Source organism: Calypte anna, chromosome 6, assembly GCF_003957555.1.
Source record: "Calypte anna isolate BGI_N300 chromosome 6, bCalAnn1_v1.p, whole genome shotgun sequence".
NCBI classification, from domain to species: domain Eukaryota; kingdom Metazoa; phylum Chordata; class Aves; order Apodiformes; family Trochilidae; genus Calypte; species Calypte anna.
Genome location: NC_044252.1, coordinates 5,279,938 through 5,302,767, shown reverse-complemented (window position 1 = coordinate 5,302,767; position 22,830 = coordinate 5,279,938). Strand labels below are relative to the sequence as shown.

The following is a 22,830-nucleotide window of genomic DNA, read 5'->3' as shown; positions in this document are numbered from 1 at the left end:
ACAAGTGGGAAAGGGAAACAAGTGGGAAAGGGAAACAAGTGGGAAAGGGAAACAAGTGGGAAAGGGAAACAAGTGGGAAAGGGAAACAAGTGGGAAAGGGAAACAAGTGGGAAAGGGAAACAAGTGGGAAAGGGAAACAAGTGGGAAAGGGAAACAAGTGGGAAAGGGAAACAAGTGGGAAACAAGTGGGAAAGGGAAACAAGTGGGAAACAAGTGGGAAAGGGAAACAAGTGGGAAACAAGTGGGAAACAAGTGGGAAACAAGTGGGAAACAAGTGGGAAACAAGTGGGAAACAAGTGGGAAACAAGTGGGAAACAAGTGGGAAACAAGTGGGAAACAAGTGGGAAACAAGTGGGAAACAAGTGGGAAACAAGTGGGAAACAAGTGGGAAACAAGTGGGAAACAAGTGGGAAACAAGTGGGAAACAAGTGGGAAACAAGTGGGAAACAAGTGGGAAACAAGTGGGAAACAAGTGGGAAACAAGTGGGAAACAAGTGGGAAACAAGTGGGAAACGAAACATCACAGTGATCCAACTGGTTACTTAAACCTTTTAAGTTCTGACTTAAAGATACATTAAGAAATATTTCAGTACCTTCCCACAAGGGCAAGAGCAACACCAAAGCAACAACACTGAGGTGCTCTCATATTATTTTATGGATTTGACACAGTGTCTCTGCTACAGAGTAGTTTCATTCTCTCAGTGACAGTGATCAGCAGTTCCACTGGGCAAAAAAATGTGTTTTAAAGGTTGAATTTCCTTTTTTTTTTTTCCTCCCACATATTTATCCTTTTTAACAGGAAAGCACAGAACATTTTGCTGGAAGGTTTCCTATACCAAGGTTCTGTTGAGACGTCAAAGCTGATTTTGTTTGCAAAGCCACTTCCACAAGGACACTGGGACAAGCACAGGGAGCAAGGAGAATCCAGCTTTAACACACTGCCCCAATGCTACCCCCTCTACCACCTTTCCCAAGGGTAGAAACCTTCCAAAAATATGAAGTCTTGTAAGTGCAGGAGCTCTAGAGACCCTGCATGCATTTTCAATGTGTTGAAAACTCCCCAGGGAAATTGTTTTGGTATCCAAACATCCCCAACAGACTCCCAGAGTAGAATCTGATGATTTTCCATCAACATGGCTCATTAGAAAAGATAATGATGTTTACCAGCACTAAGAGGACAAAGCAGAAGAGTCTTCCTAATGGCCAGTTCAGACTCCTAATTAATATGCACAGCACATCCTTGAAAACTCCCTTCCAGTTGCATCCCACCCAGTCATTAGGATAAATTAGCTGTTTACAAAGGCAGAAGAGCAAACAATAAAATTGTTTTCCAGCCACTTTGCTGCCATTAGAGCAGGACACAGTGTGACAAGCAGGAACTCAATGCCAGAAAAGCACCTTGCAACTTGATTTATCAAGTTAATCATTCCCAAGGAACAGCTTGCTTTCTGTAAGGAATCAGTCTAGGATAATTCAGCTGATGAGCCAGCTGACAACTGATACTAGCACAGCTTCAGGAAGGAAAGCAGTCATTTTGTAACACCTGTAATTTCATCAGGGCAAGCCCAGCTTCTTACCTAACCTGAATCATAAAATCAGCTGGGTTGGAAAGGACCTCAGATCATCAAGAGTGTATGGAAGCACAGTTTTGCCTCATGGTGCTCTGCAGCCCTTAAGTAGGGCTGTGTGGACAGTGAGATACTTTAAAAATTTTAAAAAATTATATTATACATTAAACTTCTTTATTATATTATACATTATAACCACTGAGGAAGTTCCCAAGGCAAGGAGCATGCAAGTATTAGCAAGAGTTGCTTCCAAATTCTGCCTTCCATGCTTGTCCCTGCAGAGATACCTGGGTGTGCTGAGAGGTTTGGGGACATCTCTGTCACTGCAGAGGTTTTGCCTTCCTCTACCTCTCCCCAAAGTGGGCTTTGGAAGAGAGAAAAGTAACATTTGGGAGTTTTTGCAGTGATTTGGAAGTACCATCTAAAGCGTAACCACTTCTGTAACATTATTCATAGTAAGAAAATATTTAATATTCCCAATACCATATGGAATTCCAGCATTTTTGTGGTTTTTTTATACCACATTCAACTTTTGCACACAAATTGGATACTGTTGTCAGCTTTTGCATAGCAAATGGATGCAGGTAATTGCTGCAAAAAAACCTTTAAGCCACTATTTATTTTCGTAATAAAATATTAAATAGCATTGAAGTTCAGTGTCATGCAGGGAGTGGTGATACCATCTCTGATGGATACTCTGCCCTCTCCTCAAAGTGCTCTGATAAGGAAGAAATTCAAACCACCAGGAAATGCAGAAGACAATAAATAAAACTTTGTTTTACTAGGAAACCAACCATATGATTCTAAGAACACTTAGGCTTCTAAAAACTACTCAAATAAAATGCACTTTCTATATGAAAAAGTTCTGTAGGAAACAGTGGCAAAGCCAGGGACTTGAAACTATTAATAGCACCTATCAAAACTTAAAAAAAAAAATAAATGAGCAACCAAAAACCTGCACCAACCAACAAACCACAACCAATCCACCCCAAACCCCAGGGCTGTTGCTCTGCAGAGGATTCCTGCTAACAGCCTCACCCTGACCCAAGGTGCAGAGACCATTTTACAAGATATTAAGCTAAAAGCAAATATAAACCCCAGCAGCTGATTCAAACGTGCCTGCCTGATCCAGGAAAAAATACAAGGAAATCTAATTTTAGTGGAAATTTACTTCTAATTTTCCTATCCTATCTAATCCCAGCTTCTTCAGATGAACCAGGTATCTTTATATTACTCTTACTGGAGGCAAAGGTCCAATGCAACACAGCAGAATCTCATTACAGGGACAGAAAACTACTTAACCTCTTTTTAATCACTGTCACATGAGTACACTAAGGCTTCTTCTGTGGATTATTAAATTCACTGAATCTTCCTTCCTTTCAACTTTCCTTTCAAAAGTTTCCTTCCAAATATTTAAGCAACATCCAGTTGTTCACATTCAATTCCAAGATGATACTGACACCAAATTCCTAAATTTCTATAAAAACCAGAGAAATGCAGTGCAATCAATCCATCCCTTGCAGCAACAGAGCTCCCAAGACTCAGCAAGATGAGGAATGGGATTAAAGTCTTTAACAGAGCACTAGCAAAATCTAATGAAACACTGAACTACTCATTCTGTGGACATGATAGCTCAGTACTGAGAAACTCATCTTTCAACTTAAACCAACTTCTAAAATACTACAAAAATATAAAATGCCAGCAAAAAATGAATAAATCCACAAATCGAGGCAATCTGCTTTTAATCTCCTATAAGTTTCTCTCCTATAAGCTTCCCTCCCTTCCCAGAAATCCCCCAAGAAGAGTTTCATAGGAACTTGACAAAGATTTAAATAGAGGTTTTAAAAGAGCTGGAGGAAAGAATTAGAAAACAGAGGTCAGGAAACCTAAGTCACACACGAGACACACAAATCCTCTAGTTGCAAGGCAACCTTAAAAGAACAGGAATTAACAACCACTCCACGGGGAAAACTCAAGAACACCACACAGAAGCTTACAGCATTTCAAACAAAGTAGTTACAGCACCACAAGCTCCTACATAGATGTTTTACTTCAAGCCTGGTGAAACTTACCTCTCATATCCCAGAACAGACCTAAGCTGACCAGCACAGGGCTGCATTTTCCTCCAACTTTATCCAAACACTTAGGCATAAATGTAAAATTTAACACTTTTCCTGAAATTCAGAAGGGAAATGCCACACAGGTCCCAACTACACCACCTCTTCTCCAAACCCACTTAAAGAAGCACATGAACCTTCCTGGTACAAAGACCAAAACCATTCTCTTTTTGGGGTGTCCTCAGCATCATATAACCCAGAAAAAACAATAAAATATTTACCTTATTCAAATGCAGTAAGAAACCAACAGCCCAACGTTGCCTGGGGAAGAAGCAGGAGAACCTTCCAGACTTAAGCACCAAATGAGAGCAGAAAATTCCTCCCTAAGCTCTTAAGGAAAGGGCACAGGTGCCACCAATGATGCCAATTAAGCCCCCTGAGGGGTGGGGGTAATTGGAGGGACTCAGGGGAGCCCAAAATTAACTCTTTAAGCACTGGCTGGCAATCAGGGACCAAAGGAGGTGTGAGCTCAGTCTCCCAGCTGATCCTAAAGCCAGCTGAGCCTGCTGGAGGCAATCATGATGCTGAAATTTAAAACAGCTGAACTGGACCCTGAAAAGAAGGACTAATGCTGCCTGCCCTGCCCAAACACCCATCTCACTGGAATGCATGAAGCCCCCCTCCCCAAATACTGCATCAAGAAAAGCAGAAGTCTGGGGGGCCAGTGCAACCTCAGAAATAGAAAAAAACCCCATCCTTTTATCCTACTTCCCTGTCTTGTAAGGGTTGTCCTGTGAAACACGAGGTGGAGCCTTCAGTTTGCAAGCAGCCAGGCCTGGGGAGCAGATGAGCCAAAGACATGAACCAAACACTGCTTAACTTCAGCCACAGCTCAATGTTCCTCCTCCTCACAGCTGAGTAAAATTTGACTAATTAATCTCTTTAAGATGCAGGTGGGGTCATATAGACACCAAATGTACCTCGGGCAAAAAACCACCTTGGTTACATGAAAAGTTTAATTTTTACACCAATACATCCATCAGCTTCTACATTTATGATGAATTGTCTGAAGGCTATCTGAAGCTTTTGCCCTTTCATTCACTTAAAAAATCAAAAAAGCTGTTTAATTTTATTCTAAAGTTTATACTCCAGCATGCACTGAAGGAAACCTGTGATTTAAATATGTATCTGCATTCAGATAGAAGCAGTCAGGGCCTACTCAACAGTTCTATTTCCTTCCTTATGCAACTCTTCAGTCTTAAATACTCAACACTGACCATTGCAATCTAAGCAATTCACAAAAATAGTTTTAAAAAGTGTTTCAGGTGTGTATGTGGCAGAGTGGAAAGGGTCATGGGCTTTTATGAACTTAAAAAAAAAAAGCCACCAAGTAGTTCCTTCTGGATGTTGTGTACCTTGAACTAAACATTTTCCCTGTCCTTCCACTTCTGTATTTTCTGTTTCTCACAACCAGTGTCCCATTGAATTTTTTAACAAACTAAAAGTTTGCAAGTTCAAAAGCACAACCTCAATTCACTCAAGAGTGTAAGATAAAAATGTGCCCTGAGATAACCTCATTTTGGCTTCCCTTAATCAAGAGCACTTCCCCTTCCCTCCAGGTTGCAAGTTCCTCAGAAAAGATGACAATTGATGCACACAGCACACAGGAGCTAAAAGAACCCCCCCAAAAGTACATCCCAATTCAATGGAGCATGTTTCTATTTCAACAAATCCTACTATATTTACTACTCTAGCACAAAAATGGAGTGACTCCAGGAAAACAGCTGCCTTTTCACACTGGGACTACAGCTCAAAGGGAAAGATTGCACTGCAGAAACAGCATCTGTCACAACACCAGGACATGGCTCAACAGTTGGAAACCTGAGCTCCAACTATGGGTGGAAAGCTGATTTTACCTCCAAAGCAGAATATTTTCCTTTATTTTTGCAATGCCCCAGCAAGAGCAGGGGTTTTATCCTCCCTCTGCAGGCAGAACACACCTGGGGAAAGCTGTGAAAGGTTTAAGGCACAGAGTTGGGAAAAATAAGAGAGGAGCCACACCAAAGAAATAAATTAAGACTGGGTCAATAAGGAAGGTGGAGCATAACACAGCACAAGAAACATGTCAGGATTAAAGAGGTCATGAAAAGAACTGTGCATGTTTTCAGTATATAAAATGTTTACTTGGCACACATGATTTCTTTCAGGTATGCTAAGACTCAAAGAAAACAAACTGCTCTCCAAATTTAATACATTTTTCTGAGTAGTGCTGATCAGTGACTTAGCTTTGTGTTAACTCCTCAGTTACCTTGGGGTAATGCAGCAGGAACTGCCAAAACCTGCAAAGATTTAGTCCTGAAATAGGCTCTTCCCATGCCTTTCCCCCAGCCTGTGGCAGAGGAGCAGGAAAAAGTGAAGCAGAGGACTTTATGCAAGAAAAACTCCCAAAGAATTATGGAAAACAGAGAATGGGCAACAGTCACAAAGTGATCACCTTACAATGCATTTGTTTAAGTCTGAATCCCTTTTAGAGCAGGTCACTGAACAGAATCATCCTCTCTGCAACTGGCAGACACAGAAAAGGTTGAGACCTATTCTGGGATCACGAGGGATACATAGATCTTCACCTCTCCTGGGGAATCCCTGTTAAAAACAGACCAAATTATTCATTTGTGTAATAGTTATCTGTTAACTTATCTCAGTCAGGGCATGCTTACAGGAAAACATTGCATCATACTTCAAAAAAAAAAAATCAATTCATCAAGGGACAGCAATTATTAAAAATAGGATTTTTAGGGTTTTTTGGTTTTGTTTTTTTGCTAAATAATCAAATTCTGTAGCCTGCCCTAAAGCAAACGTTGAAATACTTTAGAATTATAATGGAAATAATTTACTCTAAAGATATAATTAAAAACTGTAATCTTAAGGTAGTTAATAATTGAGACAAATGAGTAGGCAAAATGCTGTCATTAGGGAACATGAACTGTACACAAGTAGCAATAATTCCCTGCAAGTCCAACTTTTAAATCATGAATAACAGCACTTAATTTAACTGATTTAATTTCCATTGTCAAAGATATGAGTAGGCTACCCTGCAAGTTGTACAGCACTGTTTCAGCCAAGTATTGCCCTGCTGTAGCAGTAAACCCATCCTCTCTGCAGATGTGAGGTCTGTGTTCCCAATCCAGCACTCAAAATGCATCCAAGGAGATTCCACGCTTAAAAAACATTATTATTATTACCACTGGCCTGACCATTGATGCATTTTGGGATGAACAGAAAGCAAGTTTTCAAAAGCTTTAATTCCTTTCTCTTGTGCAGCTGAGCCAGGACAGCAGTGGCAGCTTAAGGGTTTGAGTCCCAGATGGTCCCAGTTACATCTTTACCCCAGATCATCATTCCTGCTTATTAAATCTTTTCCTCGTTGGTATCTTGTGTTTTTTTAGAAATCATAATGGTATCTTAAAGCAAGATAACATCTGGTGAAAGTTTGTCTGTGGAACTGACTCCACTTTCACATATGGTCAGGACAGATGGAAAAGTGAGCTGGTTGAAAGTTCTTGCTGCAGAATCTGTGACTTGAATCCAACACGTCCTCTGCCTTGTAAAATGCTGTAAAAACCTTATTTCAAAGAAAGAGCTGAAAACCATTTCTAAAATGCAGAAATTCAATTTATTATATTGAGAACATTAATTGCAAGAAGTCTTGCACTGCATTCTCTTCATTCTAAGTACAATACAGTTCACTGTTCTCCACAATAAGTTACATAAAGGCAAATTTTATGTACATATAAAAAGGATCAGTGCCCAGAACTCTCTGTGCAGCATGTCTGCTCTTCAGAAATCAACCACTTAAATCTTTAGTTGCTTTGAGAATTCTGGAAGCAGACTAAACTCATAAACAAATCTTGATCCCCTGGTTGGAGAAGGGTTTTCATCTAATGTCTAAATTCAGTGGATACCATGACCAAATGGTTAAATCACTGAATTAGCATTCTCAGCAATCATTTTATAAACAAATGTATTAAAAAAATGAGGCATGCCATATGGTAGCATGTAAGACAACATGGGAAAAAAAATGACCTGCCTGCATTTAAACTGTTTATGCATCCCAAAATATCCAAAAGGGAAGTAGTGAAGTAGTAGTGCCACTGTACAAGGCACTGAGACACCAGCAAAATTCTGCTTATGCATGCTTTAAAAAACAAACAAGCAAACAAAAAACCCCCACCAAACTAGAGAAAGAAACCCAAAAACCAAAAAATGCCCTCAAAATAAGTAAGTGAAGAATAAGGCTGTTAGGCTAACAAGTGGAGTGGACAGTGTATGATAAAGACTGTAATAGCACTTTTTTTTTTTCAGTCACTGGGACAGCTAAAGGCATAAAACTGCCTCCCAAGAGCATGTCAAGAAAATGCCAGAAAAAGAATGCAAAAGGACAATATTGGCACAATAGCAAATGGGCCTCTCATAAGTGTATATGGGAATAAAAAGATGACTCCTCAGCTTAAATAATGAGATGTACAGGCAGGGATTTTAAATAAAGTGGGGCAAAAAAATAATCTTCAAACAAATGAGCTTAATAGCACAGCTCAGTTTATAGAAGGGATTCTGTGATGTGGCATCTACTCTGGGAAAAGACCAGACCCAAAAATGCCCAGCTGGAACATTCCCAACTTGATCCATTACCGAGACAAGAAAGTGGTGTCTCTTTTGCAGTGTGTAATTTCATTATATGCTCTGAAGTTCTGCTGAAAAAGGGTTTTCATCCCCCAACCTCACATGAATTGTTCTATATTCAACTGTATGAATGTCTCTTAACACAGGCTGTGAAATCAGCAATTGAACAGCTGCATCCCATACAACTTTCATCATGAGATTCTTTTTCACACTTTTCTGCTGGTTCTACACTGAAAGGAGTGTAAGTGGAGTATCCTTCTAACTTCTCAGTGAACCATACAGACTGAAATTACTCAAGACAACACAAAAGATTATTTATTATTGACTCTTAAAAGAATGCAAATATAAGAACTGAAATGTACCATGTGGAAAAGTTGTTGAGTTTTCTGTTCCACTGATTTTTTTCAGTCAATACTGAAGACACTTTTCTTGAACTACACACACTTCCCAATTTATTTGAGGTGCTTGAACTTGCAGGATAACGTAGGTAATAGCATATCAGTCAGGAATTACTTGGAAAACAAATACAAGAACCAAACCCTCCCCTAAACTCTTCTTCACTGAAAAAGAGAGGCACTGCATTTTGACGTGGAATTAAGGCTGTAAAAATGGTGCTGGTTCGCTGGGAATTTGAAGTCAAAAAACATCATGGGGGGGGTGGTGGTGGTGGTGTGTGTGTGACATTTAACCCACTGCTTCACTGTTAGTCCTGTAAGCCTGCTTACGGAGGTGAGTCTCAATCTCCTCCCTGAAGACCAGCATCCCAAGGTGTGAGTGAGAGGCCTCGTTCATGGCTTTGGACTGGATGCACATGCGGTACTGCTCCGGAGTCAGCTCGTCCGCACAGTGCTTCTCGTGCCAGAGGTGAAAGAGACCAGGAACAGGTGTCCTGATGACAATAAGGTCACCGTGCAAGTACTTTCTGTAAAGGTGAACGTCCTCACCACCCCAGCCTTTCACTTCCAAGTCAAAACCCCCTAGAAAAACAACCATCGGACAACGTTATTTTGGCATGCGCGGCAAAAAGAAAGAGCACTCCTTGGGTATCATATTACTAAATCTGGTGTGACATACCAGAAATTCTGGAGCAATAACCCTTAAGTTCTCCCTGCTAAAAGCATATCAAATTGAGGGAGAGAAGCTTCAAACCTACCACATCCTTTGTAGTGGAAGGAAACTGCCTGGGACACAAGATCATGCTCTGCCGGCTTCAGAAAGTTGTTTAGAACAGTGTCTCCAAATCACATTATGCATGACATCCCATTTGACAGCTGCAGAAAACTGCAGGCAAACCTCACTGGCTATGCTTGTGGATTATTTTTAGCAATCATAATGGATTTTAGCAGCTGGAAAATGAAGCAGTCATGCACCACATGCAAAGCCCTCTCTAAAAATGCCAGCAATTACTCCATAGGTCACAACTCGAAAAGCTGGTTTAAGGAAAAGAACCTGTTCCACCATTTTTTAGCCCTCTTACCTTCCCAAAGCCATAGAAAAAATGGTCCCGGACTTGTGCACAGTTTCTAAACTCTAGAATTATGAAGTCTCCAGTCAGCATATAGGATCCACATGGCAGTAAGACTGCTACTAGAAATCAGCTTGCACTCGAGCCATAATATGCCACATAAGGCTACATCATTACACCTACTGAAGACTATCTTCAAGACATGTCTTCCAAATTTAAGCATTTTTACCTGTTCTCAGTTTTAACAGCATGCCACGAGAGGGGGCCAGAGCACACTGCTAAAGCCTGGAACTCAAAACTACTCAAGATTATTTTAAACCAAGAACTTCAATGCTTCTTGTCTAAGCCAGTGGTTTACAAGAGGGCTGTGTTTCTTAAACCTGATTTATTTGCTTCAGAGAGTAATAAAGAGAATAATAAAAATGAAAGACTGTTAGAAGTTCTCGAGGGCAATGCTTTTGCTGAAAATACTGTGACTTGTAACAGATGGGACATCAAAGTCTAGAAAACTGATTTATCTCATTGGTCAAACTTGTCAAGCAAAGCTGACTCCTCAGATTGGGAAAATAATTGAAGTAGCAAATGCAGCACTTCCCCCATTTTTATATAAGAATGGAGAATCAATTTTAAAACAATCTTTGCATGTGTTTAGGTTTTTTTCTACTGTTTCACCTTACCCACAGTCAGAAAGTCTGTTCGATACTGACAGGTCATACCGAAGCCAAAATCCCGCCAGAAACCAGAATCCTTCTTGTGCACCTACAATGTTAACACAGGATCATTTTGAAATGCAAAGATATACCAAAGGCAGTTTTGGAGAAATGAGCTTTTTGATTATTTTCTCAGAGTAGGATACAACATGTAACACTTGTGGTATTTCTGTCTCATGCAGAGATGCAGAATTCCTCATTACCTGCTCTTCACACTTCATCCTTTGCCACCCAACCCCAAATACTTATGAGCTTCCCTGTTTACCTACTGCCACACCACCTCTATCTTCTATGTATCAGCTCAGAGCAAGCAGTAAATTTTTGGCTGTCTATTGCCAAATCATCTGTTCCAGGTACTCCAGTTCCTACCTGCCTTCGAGGCTACATTTACCTTTACCATTTACCTGTCTCTTTACCTTCTGATATGAAAAAAAAAAAAAAGCTTGTGACAGCAGTCAGCAACCATAAAGTTGTTGGATTCAAGTAAGTTACTGGCAGGAGTTCCCTCCTCTGAGCTGTGATTACCCAAGGCCATCTGCAAAAGCTTCCCTCCTACTTTTAGTAGAGTCCTTGCAAACAATGGAGGGGATGGGGATAATTTTGGTTTTTCTCTTCTTTTAGTAAGAGTGTTGAACTCTCATATCCTCCAAGCCTGTCTGTGTCAGAAGTTCCAGCTGCAAACCCCATTTCATTTATGCAGTCTCCTGAAAGAGAGTCAGGCTGGACACCTGATCTTCAGGCAACACAGACCTAGAAATCCAGCACTTCCTTCTGTCTGCCACCCCAAATGATCCTTCACAACCTATTCTCTTCAGTGTTTGCAGAGTGTATTCATTATTTTGACTGCAAGCTTCCCTAGAGGAAGAAGAATTTCTTATTCCAAAAGCGAGATGAGGTTAGTGGTGTAACAGCCAATGGTTCTGCTAGATGTTGGATGGCAAAGGTAAAGAAAACATTTGCACAGGGTACAGCTGCCCACAGCATGAGAAAAGCAACTGACTGAACAGCTTTGCCCACCTCAAGTTACATTGCACACTTCATGAAACTACCATTTGGCAGCCAAAATGGAGCCAATACAGAGGGCAGCTTATCAAACACCCTAAGTTGTAGTGGTTTTTTCCTCCCTTTCATCACTTCTTTATTTGTTGGAACATAAAAACAAAAGTAGCAGCCATTTTATGCCACATCCTCCTAGAATACAGGCTTTCCAAGCCAGAATTAAGCAATAGATCAGAACTATCAACTTATTTTTTATTTGTTCTAAAATCTTGGCAGAACCCCAAGTTTATCTTAGAACAAGTTTTGTAGTGTTTGGGAAACTTTCCTTCCAAGTGCTTTGCCCATAAAGAAGAAAAGTGTTCAGATATTCACTGCCAAAGGTCCTATCTCAAACAGATTATTAAGTTACACTTAATTTTGGTTTAATACAAAGCACAACCAATTCTATCCAGAGTAAATCACAGTGCTTACCAATTGTTGCTCCACAGGGGGTGGTAGATCTTGGTTGGCATAGACAATAGCAGGATTATAAAGGCTGAATACCACAGGATAAAAAACCTTTTTCCCTGGAAATCAAAAGGTCATTGTTACTCACTCTGGGCAAGCTTTCTGAAGGCAGGAGGAAACTACAGATGTTCTCTTTATGTAAAATATTAGCTATTAGCCATCTAGTGAAAATAGACAAATACAGAATTTAACTATTAGGATTTTCCATTTACGTAGCCCATAACATTCAGTAGGGCAGAGTCCACAGGATTAAAAACATGTATGTACACATATTTATATATACTCTATGGGTACACATTTTTACATACGTATACATACTTAAATATGTCTAAAATTTTATATTCTATATCACAGTTATCAGATTGTATGACAGTGTAAAATCACTGCAATAATGGTATTTAACAAAGCTAAAAAAATAACCAAGTCCAAGCAACACCTTGAACAGCTTGAGTTTTACAAGTCTGCTTCTTAACACAAGCACTTAAAAGTGTGTATATCCAGGATGGCAGTAAGCATGGTGAGTATCCTGTTGAGACTCTGATACCACTTCTGTAATTATTACAGAAGAGAGAGACAATTTTTAATTTTTTTTCCAAGGATCTCTTGCATTACCAGTGGTGCAAAGTTACCAATGGCAGCCCATGAGAATATTCAGCACCCTGATCTGGGCATGAACTCTGAATGTGCAAGCAGCCTTCTCACTTGAAGCAAAGGTGACAAAATGTCAGTATGAGCTGTCAAGCAGTCTGCCAAACTCCCTGTCCTTGTAAAAGCTCACAAGATGCTCCTCTTCAAAGTTTTTCCAATTATCTATGCAACTCGCTTCATTAAGTGCAGAGACAGACAGAAATGAAAGAAAAAGCAAGAAACAGAATCCAAATATCTGGCTATTAGCAGGTTTTCTTGCCTGTTTATTATGTGAAGAAAAAGTATCTATTCGTTCCAAACTGACATTAGAAGAAAATGGTTTCTGGCTGCAACAAATCTGGAATAAGAGTAAGCATTAAAAATAAACCAAACCAACAAACAAATGTTTTTACAGGAGAAAGTCTTAACTAGCATGCTTGTTAACCCAAAAAAAAGCTTTATCCTTCTTGGTAGAAGCTTGTAGAACAAGCAAGCTTCATAAACACTTGAGAAAAATGGTCAGAAAATTTCAGGTCTGGTACTGGAATGTAAATGTGGAATATTAGCTCAGTCTCTGTACAGTGAACACTGTGTAGCTCTGCAGAAAATATCTGTAGGTGATGCACCTTGGCCACGTGAGTGTGAGAAGCCAAACCAACTTGTTAAGACTGCAGCATAACAAAAATCATCTTCCACCCTAAGTACTGCACTGAGTTTTGTTACATGCAGCCTAATTGTTCAAGCAATTAAACTGTCCACCTTTCTTTTAGACAGCCAAATAGTAAGAAAACATGAAAATTGTACTTAATACTAGAAAAGGATAAGATGTTCTTAAAACAAGCTGCACCAAGGCAGAAGTTATTTCTCACTCTAAGTATTTTTTTGTTGTGCACGGAGGATTTTTCATTTTCCAAAGTGCACTGTCTTGAATAAGCTCCACCATTCAGATTAGTTTACTATCTGCTCAACACAGGTCAGATTAAGCCAAATAAGAGGACAAGACTGGGTTACAACAACTGTGAAGGAACATACCAGGCTCAGCATTTAAGCGACAGCTGTTGAGGAACTCTGCTGTGAAATAAACATCAACATCACAGAAGAACATCAAGACCTCCCCTTTTTCCCAGGCTCTGGCACCCATGTCAAGTCCCCGGCCTCGGTTAAACTCCTCGTTCAGCGAGACGAGTGTGGAATTGTGGAAATTAGTTTCTCTAGAAGAAAAACACAGCCAAAAAACCCAAAATAAAGCTGTGGGGGGGTGGAAGAGACCATTTACATTTTTTTCAGCATTTTTACAGTAATTTAATTCTGGATTTTTTTTTAAAAAACAACTATATCAAGATGAGATAAAACTCTCTGTTCCAGTCACTCATCTATTTTAAGTGTCAGAGTTCAGATGTTGCAAAAAGATGGACCTCAGACTTACCTGACAACTTTACTATGCATTTAATCCCTCAAGCAGATTGAAAAGACCTTTTGGTAACTGGCACGAATTCAAGTGTCCTCTGAAATGATGATGCCATGTAGAAGTTGTCCCTACAAGCTAAGATAACCTGACTAATAGACCAGTGTCTCTGTTTTATCAGTCAGTGCAAAGGGAAAGCCAGAGTCCTGGACCACCAGAGACAAAACCCCATCTGCCTGGTGATGCCAACATAACCCAGTTAGTTTGCTGCTCCCCCTCACCATCTCACACCAGTAGCACACATGACTGCCCTCACCACAGGAGAGAGAAGCAGCAAAAAGAGACAGGAAATTAACCTGGGGAATATCTTCCAGGAAAGTTAAATGCCTACTTCAGAGGGCAATGCTTGCAGTGAACACAGTGTAGATTATTTCAACAGCAGCAACAAAGAACAAGATGCATGCCCAGGGAGTTCACAGCACTGGATATTACTCAGTTCTGTGAGATGATGAGGACATTTCACAAGGAGCACAGAAGGCAGCAGAGAGGCCACAGAAACAGCAGCAGGCAGCCCTCAGTGAGCTCAGTGCCAGGGGGATCTGAAGAAGGAAGGCAGCAGCATTCCACCCTTCCCAGAAGGTGGCTGTGCACACCAGGCCACCTTGCTGTCACTGTCCTGGTTTGGGCCAAGATAAAGGTGACTTTCTGTCTTGGACTTTTGCTTTCAGCTCAGTCTCTTGTAAGTAGCTGCACTTGCTGAAATTAACAGCAAGTTTCTCAGTCAGTGTCTGCTTCTAGGACGGATCACACTCCATGGTTATAGTTACAGCCAGAGACTGGTGTGCAGAACCAAGGGCACTGCTCAGTTCTGAGGAACATTTTGCCCTCTGTAAGGAGAAAAGAGGTCACACCTGCAAACCCTCCTTTAGGGAGGAACAGACAGATGTCCAAAATTGACCAGAGTATTCTATCCCATACACCTCATACTCAGTATAAATTTGAGGGATCACAAGTGTCAAACCCCTTCCTGCTTCCCCTGTCCCTGTTTGCTTTGGCATCCTGTGAGGATTCCATCCATTCCTCTGCCTGTGGTCCTGATCCCTGCCAGCCTGAACCTGTGTGTTCCTGCCCCCAGCTCCTCACTCCAGGAGTCCAGCCTGGACTTTCCCAGGGCTGCCCTGCAGCCTCGGTGGTGACGTGAGAGTTATTGGGGATAAGGGGGGAGAAACGTGGTATCAATTTTCCTGTATATTTGTATAGATATAGTAATTTGTTCCTTTTTATCATTACTGTTTGATTAGAGCTGTGTAGTTTAGTTTCCAATCCATAAGTCTCTCTCCCTTATTCTCTCTCCTTTCTTTATCAGGGAGGGAAGGGGGATTAATAGAATCTGTTATTTGGTTTAATTGCTGGGCCAGTGTTAAACCATGACAGTCACCTTTTAAACCAGTGACACAACAGGCTGTGCCCAATACATTTAACAGAGCAGAGCCTTGGCTTGTGCTGCGAGATGGGGGTGCTGAGGAGCTCAGCTTAGTCTTGGCTAAGAAAAAAGAGACTACCAGCCCAGGGATGAGCATGAGAGTTCCTGCAGAGGAGAAGCCCCTCAGCTACAGGTTTACAGATGCTATTGCCAGTTCCACCCTTCTGGAGAAAAAAGGAAAAAGCAGTATTTGGAAATTTTACATCCATACCACTTGAGTTACCCAGCATACACTGAGGGCAAAGCTTAACTTCTCAGCCTGAGCAGCCCACCAGCCTGTTTGACAACAGCACTCTTCCTTATGAAATAAAATAGATTCTCCAGTGGAAGAACTATTGAAATGTCAACCTCAGTTCTAAAGACCTATCCAATCAATCTATTAGCACTGAACAGTCACTTCAAAAAGCACCCCCGTTGCTTTTTTTGGCTGTTCTTTGAGAAACCTCAAAGTCACTGCTGTTGGTCTTTTTCAGCCTGCAATATGATTTTTAGTAAGTCTTCATGACACTTATGCAACTTAGGCTGTAAAATGCCAACCAGAAAGACTATACCATAAATAAATTTTACTTCTAATAACCTGTAACCAACTGTAAAATAATACTTTGTGTAACTTCATCCTTTTAAAAAAAACATTTCAATGCAAATTAAATGACTGACATTGGATGGACACACTTACCTGGCTACAGACTCTAGGATGCTTTTTACTTCTGATAGCCCATCTTGTCCAAAATATACCACTGTGAGGTGAACACGTTTATCCTGATGGATACATACATCCCTACAAGCACAAAGATAAGCTCTTATCAATAATTATTTGCAACACAACTTAAAAGCTACTGCACTTAAAGTATTAGCAGGTCTAAGTATCCTGGCCAGACTTCAACTAGCTTATAAACCCAAGGACAAAAAGTTTCCCCTCATTCCCCTCCTCTTTCCCCACCTTTCTCATCTGAATCAGAAGGTTCCAATACTGTGTGTCTCATTCCAACACATTATTTTATAAACAGGAGCACAAAAGCTGATGCAAACACAAATGCTGTTCAAGATTACCTGTGCCCAGGTTCACAGTGACTCTGGCATTCATTTTAAAGGGGGATTTTGTGCAGTTTTACTTAAACCCTTTCATAAGGAGTATTTTCTCCATACAACAGGTCCAATTACACACATCCCAAGGCAGTTGCACACAATGTTGGAATCATTATTTCTGTTAAACATCCACCAGAACAGGAATTCATTTGGAAAAGGTTACAAAACACTGAAAATCAGCAATATAGCTCACTGTATAATCTCATGCACCTACCTAAAGTTTTGCATAAACTGTGCAAATGCCTCAGTTCTTCCAGCAAGAGGGACAATAATGTTAATCATTGATCTAGAAATATCGACCGTTTCACTCTTCACTTTCATGAGGGGTCCAAAAGGTCTGAACAAGGTGACATGCCTGTATTCCATACCATCCATCTTCTTATAAAACAGCTCATACTGTGTCCCTTTATCTCTTTCTGTACGATAGTAACCTGAAGAATAAGTCACAGGTAATTTGTAAAGTCAAAGATCCCAGCAATTGTATTTCAGAAACACTTTATTTCCTGAAAACTACACAGAAGTAAAAAAAATAAAGCTTTGGGGGTAAAGCTGCCGAGTTTTTCCTACAAACAAAAAAAATCCACCAACCACCACCAATCACAGTCACCCTCCTACCCTCTTAGAGCAGATCTGAAAAACTACCTCAAAAAACCTCCAGCTTTTTAGGTTTTATCACCATACATCAGCTTCTCAGGCAGAATTAGACCAGGATCTTCCCAAGAAAATGGGAATACAATTATTTGCTATGGAGAAGGATTGCTGAAACCTAACACTGGCTGTCCTTAAGCCCATCAGCAAGGATCTTCCCTGGAGCTAGCTCACAGTACAAGCTGAGATCATCTGGCCAGCAATCAACACAACACAAGCTGTGGGCAGAACAAATGACACAGTGACTTGCTTGACAAAGCCTGTAAAATGGGAAATGTACTACCTCAAAAGAAAATAATGCATGTGAAAAATGCTGGAATGCTTCTGAACTGTTTTCACTGCTGACCAGTAGTTACAGTGCTTTTTGGCCCATAAAGAAGTGGCATTTTACTGCAGCTATGGTCCTCTAAGGACACAAGAGGTTTTCTACATAGCTGTAACACTGAGAAAACAATAGCACTTCTGTATAAACAGGATTTAGAGGCATTTTGATCCCAATGGATAGAGAAACACATCCTGTTCAGAACAAATATTTGGGCTAGCTGACTGCTTTCATTTAAGGACCATCAAGGAAGAAAAGTCAACAGCCTCTTTAATTTTACACCAGGAAGGAAAAGACAAAGACTCATCTGTGCTCTGTGCTGGTAATCCTGTATCTATAATAACCTGAGAGTATGAAATGATGACAGGAATGATGATCCAACAAAACACAAGGAAAAGCATGTTACAGTGAAGGAACATAAGCTGCACTATAAACCAAACAACATTCAGCTGAGCTAGCCACATGGACCACTGAGAAAGTCCTCAACAGCTGCATATCCCAAAGCATGATGAACACACCAACCTTCACACCATGCAACCAGTGTGCTTCCATTCACTGGGACACCTCACCCACCTCTTCTCCTCTAATCCACCCCCCAGAGCAATTATTGTAACCTCATTTCTGCAATTCTCTCCCAGCCTCCAACCCAGAAAGTTAGAAGGAATGAGATAAGTGAACTGTTCTGGTCAGTATTAACACTTTTTTTTTTTTTGTCATTATCTTTTTGCAACTGGTATCAGGAAGGCTCAAGGTACATGAAGGATGGAGCCCTCAAAGATCAGGTTTTTTTTGTTTATCTAACTAGAAAGAAGTGGTTTACAGCCTACAGTTCCATACACTCCAACCTTTCCCCTCTAAACCCCACTCTCCCTTGACAGAGAGTCCTTTCCCCTTATCTAACTCCCTCCATGGACTTATGTTCTACTTTCCTTCCCCAAAGCAAATCCCATTTCATTCACTGATGTCCTCCTTCTGCTCCTGTCCTGTATCTGCCAACAGCCTCTTTTACAGCAAGCTCCCCATTCCCTCCATTATCCAGCTCCTTCTGGGCAGGCATGGATTATCCCCACTCAGGAGCCATGGGAGATGGAGTGCAGTGGAACAAACTGGTGCCATCAAACCAGAAGTTATTGAAAACTGAATCTAACCTTTCTCCTTCCAAACAAAGCTTTGCAAAGCACTCCTTTAAGACACAGAAATCCATCTCTCTTCCTTGGTGAACACAGAGATGCATAAAATTAATGCTCAGGAAAAGCGTGGCTGTTTCAAATCAGTATTAATTACAAGAACTGACAAGGGTGTTCCAGTCAAACAATACAAATCCAGTGGTGACTGTTGGACTCTGAAAAAGATCTGACATCCCTCTCAGTCCTTTCCCACTCCAGCCCTTGAAAGCAGCTTCTTGGTTATGGGAGCAGTGTTTGCATCCATGCTCCCACATGATATGCAAGAAATACTTCCTACCAGTACTCCTGCAAAAATTAAGTATTCTATGTTATATTCCTTTCTCAAATATCCAGCACTGGTTTTCAGATGGAAATACCATTTCCAACACAAGGGAAGTTTTTATAAAGCATGTCACAGCTGTCAACTGCTGATCCTCAATCAAATCAGAAGTTTAGATGGCAACCTACAACAGAAGGCTTAAGTACAGAAGAAAAATTTCTAGATTAAAGTAACTTCAAGAAAAGCACTGCTGTAACTTTTCTAAAGACCTTAAATATGCAAGTGTTGAGTCTGAGTAGTGCCTTGCCAACATTCAGTTTCTGGAATAAGATTCCAAACTTTTGAATCTCAACAACCTTCCAGCACCACACTGTTTAAACCATGAGCGTGTGCTCCTCAAGTTGTTCCTGCTGTGAGCTAACACCTTATGTAATTACTAATTTGAATACTTTTATGGGATTAAAACTTCTATACACAGAAGCCAGAATTGAGAACAGCCAGAAAAAGAAACTGTGTCTATTTTACTTCTTAGTGTGTTCAGGTTTTTAGCAGTTGGGACTGACTCAATGTATTAAGAACTGCTACCTCACCTTCCACCCAGCACACCCTGGCTGCCATCCAAAATGGAATTCTGTAAGCTAGGAGGTAAAAAACAGCAGAAATAATTTAACAACTGTTATTCCTGTTCTGTTAAACTTTACTCCTTTTGCATAAGTTCTCTTTCTCTAAATTAAATTCAATCTAGGAGTACTAAGGATCAATTACTAGCAAGGCCAAAAAGCTGCTCTTCCATTGCCTTTAATATTATTACTGGTTTTACTACCAAGAATGTGTTTGGTTTATAGAATTGAAGACCTATGTCTTTTTTTTTTGTGTGTGCATTAAAATTCTCCATTGAAGTTCCCAGGACACTGGCCAGGTTCTGGTCTTATGCAGGAAGTTTTTTCCATGACAAAGAGTCCACACTATTCCAAGGACTCTGGCAAGGACCCTGGATGAGTTTTGACATGGGGATAAACAAATTTGACACACCAAGGATAGATGGGCAGTCTTCCCTGGAGATTCAGACCTAAAGATAACTTCTGGCCTTTACCCAGTTCCATCTGGAAACACAGAAGGAAGAGAAATGGATCCAAACAGCAGCACTCCAATTCTGGTAGACATTCATTATGAAAACCTTCATTAGAGATTACCTAGTTGATTATTAACTTCTGAAAATATGCTAATGGTTCTATTCCAAAGGCTAATTTAAAATGTCTATCCAATGGAAGAACTTCTTATCTCTTTATAAAATAAACCCATTACACAGATAAATAGAACCCAAACAGACCAGTTACACTGACAGTACAGATGTCCATCACAGCTCCTCAATGAATCCTGCATCACTGTTTAAGATTTAACATCACAGGCTAATGAAGAAAGAGGACAGACATATGCAATACCATCATGCTCTTCCCATCCTACCCTGTTTCTCAGTAACATCAAACAATAGTCTCAAAGAAATCTACTTTTAATCCACGACTATCTTAGAATGCCCAATTCAGCACCCAGGGTCATTGTTTGTAATCTTAGTGTCTTTATTTGTGAAAATTTTTGTGCAAGGATACTCGTCATTCAAGGGGAACAGTGTGATCCTGTTTCCCATATTCTTAGATCAAGAAATCTTGAAATATTAAGGAAAACCAATTAAGTGTTTCTCAAACAGCAACTGTGGGACAAGGTTTTTTTTAAGGTCAGATTTTTACTGCTTTAATATTAAAATTCTTCAAGTTCTATTGTGGGTAAAAAAGAAAAAAGGTAACAATGCACCACACAGAGCCCTACAGATCTGAGAAATGTGATGATTTTCTCTTCATCAGCAGAGCAAGTCAATTGAGCCTTGAGAAAAACAATTTGAAGATTCCAGAAGGTACCTTTGTAGTTGCAGTATATACTTGCAAAAAAAGTATATACTTGCCCAAAACCTTTTCACTTGGTGCTATTGCTCAAAGCCTGCCAATAGCCATGACGTGGCTGTGGCAGCTGCACCAAATCACAACTCCCAAACAGATTTTGCATCACTACTTTGTCTGGCAACAATAAAAAAAAAAAAAAAAAAAAAAAAAAGAAAAAAACCCATCTGTTTGGGTAACACTTGAACAGATTGCTCCCTACTGTGGATACTGCTCCCTTGCACCACCAGAAGTCACAGGATCTCTGCATAGTGACCAGAGAGGCTGAGCAGGCAGCAAAGGAGATGCATAAACAGTTAAATCAAGGGCATAAAGAAAAAGAACAGAGCAGAGACAAGAAAGTTAGCACCTCCCAGCACGTATTTTGAAGGTTTTGGCCTTCAAAATCAGTAGATTCAGACTACCACATCCTACTGAGTAATTAAGTGTACTTTTCTGGAAAAGTTTATCTAAGAGATTTCTGTTTATACAATAGGCAGAAGGCAGATTGATTTAAAACCATGGCATTTAGTCTATGTTGTCACAAGGGACTCAAATATAAGTAAATCCTAAAATATAATAAAAAATATTATTGATGCTTTTATGAAGCAGTGATATTTCACTGACTGGGCCACCAGAGGCAACATAAATGCTAGGGAAGAACTTCAGACATACTCTGTAGAAGTTAAGAGACACCACTAGGTAGAACTGTAATAAAAGAGATTCTCATCTTATTTAAACAGCCACCAAATTCTCTTAAGGATTTACTAAAATATCTCAAAGTACCACATTACAGAGCTCAAGGCTTAGTCTTGTCTTTTACAAGTCTAGCAAAAAACCTGAAATAATTGCCAGAACCAACTGTTCACCTAAATGAAAATTTAGCCTGTTGAGATAGGAAGCTGTAATACTTTTAGAATTAAAATGCCTGTTTCTAGTTTAGCTTGGGTTTGTGGCAGTTTTCTGAGATTTTGTAGGTAGATCCAAGTTAAATTTTGAGGAATAAAATCCTACAAGTCAGAAAAAAAGCAGAATCAGTTTAGTTACACTAAGCATAAAATATGATGGTTAAGTATTACCTACTGCAGTATCATGCCAGATGACTTTCAACAAGACAAGAGGGCAGGGTCTCAAGTTGTGCCAGGGGAGGTTTAGGTTGGATATTAGAAAGAATTTCTTTACGGAGAGGGTGATCAGACATTGGAATGGGCTGCCCAGGGAAGTAGTGGATTCTCCGTGTCTGGAGATATTTAAAAAGAGACTGGATGTGGCACTCAGTGCCATGGGCTGGGAACTGCAGCAGTGGTTCAAGGGTTGGACTCGATGATCTCTGAGGTCCCTTCCAACCCAGCCAATTCTATGATTCTATGATCATGTTTTCTGTTTTGCTCCAGAACTAAAAAATATCCATGCTCCAAATTTTTCAGCCTCCTGTTTCAAACTGCATAGAACCCTAGTCCTAAATTACTCATTACAAAATAACCTATTAACAAGTGATGAAGATAAAGAATGTAAACTGGTTTAACTGCAGATGACTGTAACAAACTGTTTCTCCAAATAAGCCAGGTTTATTTCTCCAAATAAGCTGGGTTCCATTTCTCACCTCCAAGGTTTGAAAACAACAGAGCGGGGGGGGAAAGGCAGCAGCCTATTTTTCAGAAGCAGCCTATTTTTTTATTATTTATTTTCTGGCCCAATGTTTAGCCAATAGTTTTCACACATATGAAACCAGAGAAAACCCACCCAACCCACAGCTTCTGTCTCAAAAAAAGACATTGCTACCTGTCACTGTGGCTAGCTGCTAACACACCCATATTTTTTTATAGTTCCTGTAATCCTATGCTTGAAGAGACTGCCTTTACAGCAAAAGGAAGGAAGTTTGATTTCAAAAAACAT

At 40.1% G+C, this 22,830-nt stretch overlaps 1 protein-coding gene across 3 annotated transcripts in view; it reads right to left on the bottom strand.

Moving 5' to 3' along the window:
• Positions 1–7,279: 7,279 nt before the first annotated feature.
• CSGALNACT2 (chondroitin sulfate N-acetylgalactosaminyltransferase 2) overlaps positions 7,280–22,830 on the bottom strand; it is a 40,539-nt gene continuing 24,988 nt past the window's right edge. For 2 of the 3 annotated variants that reach the window (XM_008497099.2, XM_030453453.1), the window contains 6 exons: positions 16,802–17,018; positions 16,178–16,279; positions 13,646–13,824; positions 11,951–12,045; positions 10,448–10,529; positions 7,280–9,282 (listed from right to left, as the gene is read on the bottom strand). In XM_008497099.2, the coding sequence (XP_008495321.1) occupies positions 8,990–9,282; positions 10,448–10,529; positions 11,951–12,045; positions 13,646–13,824; positions 16,178–16,279; positions 16,802–17,018 (968 nt within the window). In that variant the 3' untranslated portion in view covers positions 7,280–8,989. Of the gene's footprint in view, positions 9,283–10,447; positions 10,530–11,950; positions 12,046–12,892; positions 12,972–13,645; positions 13,825–16,177; positions 16,280–16,801; positions 17,019–22,830 lie in introns of those variants that run through there. The other variant, XM_030453454.1, reaches the window with a different exon arrangement.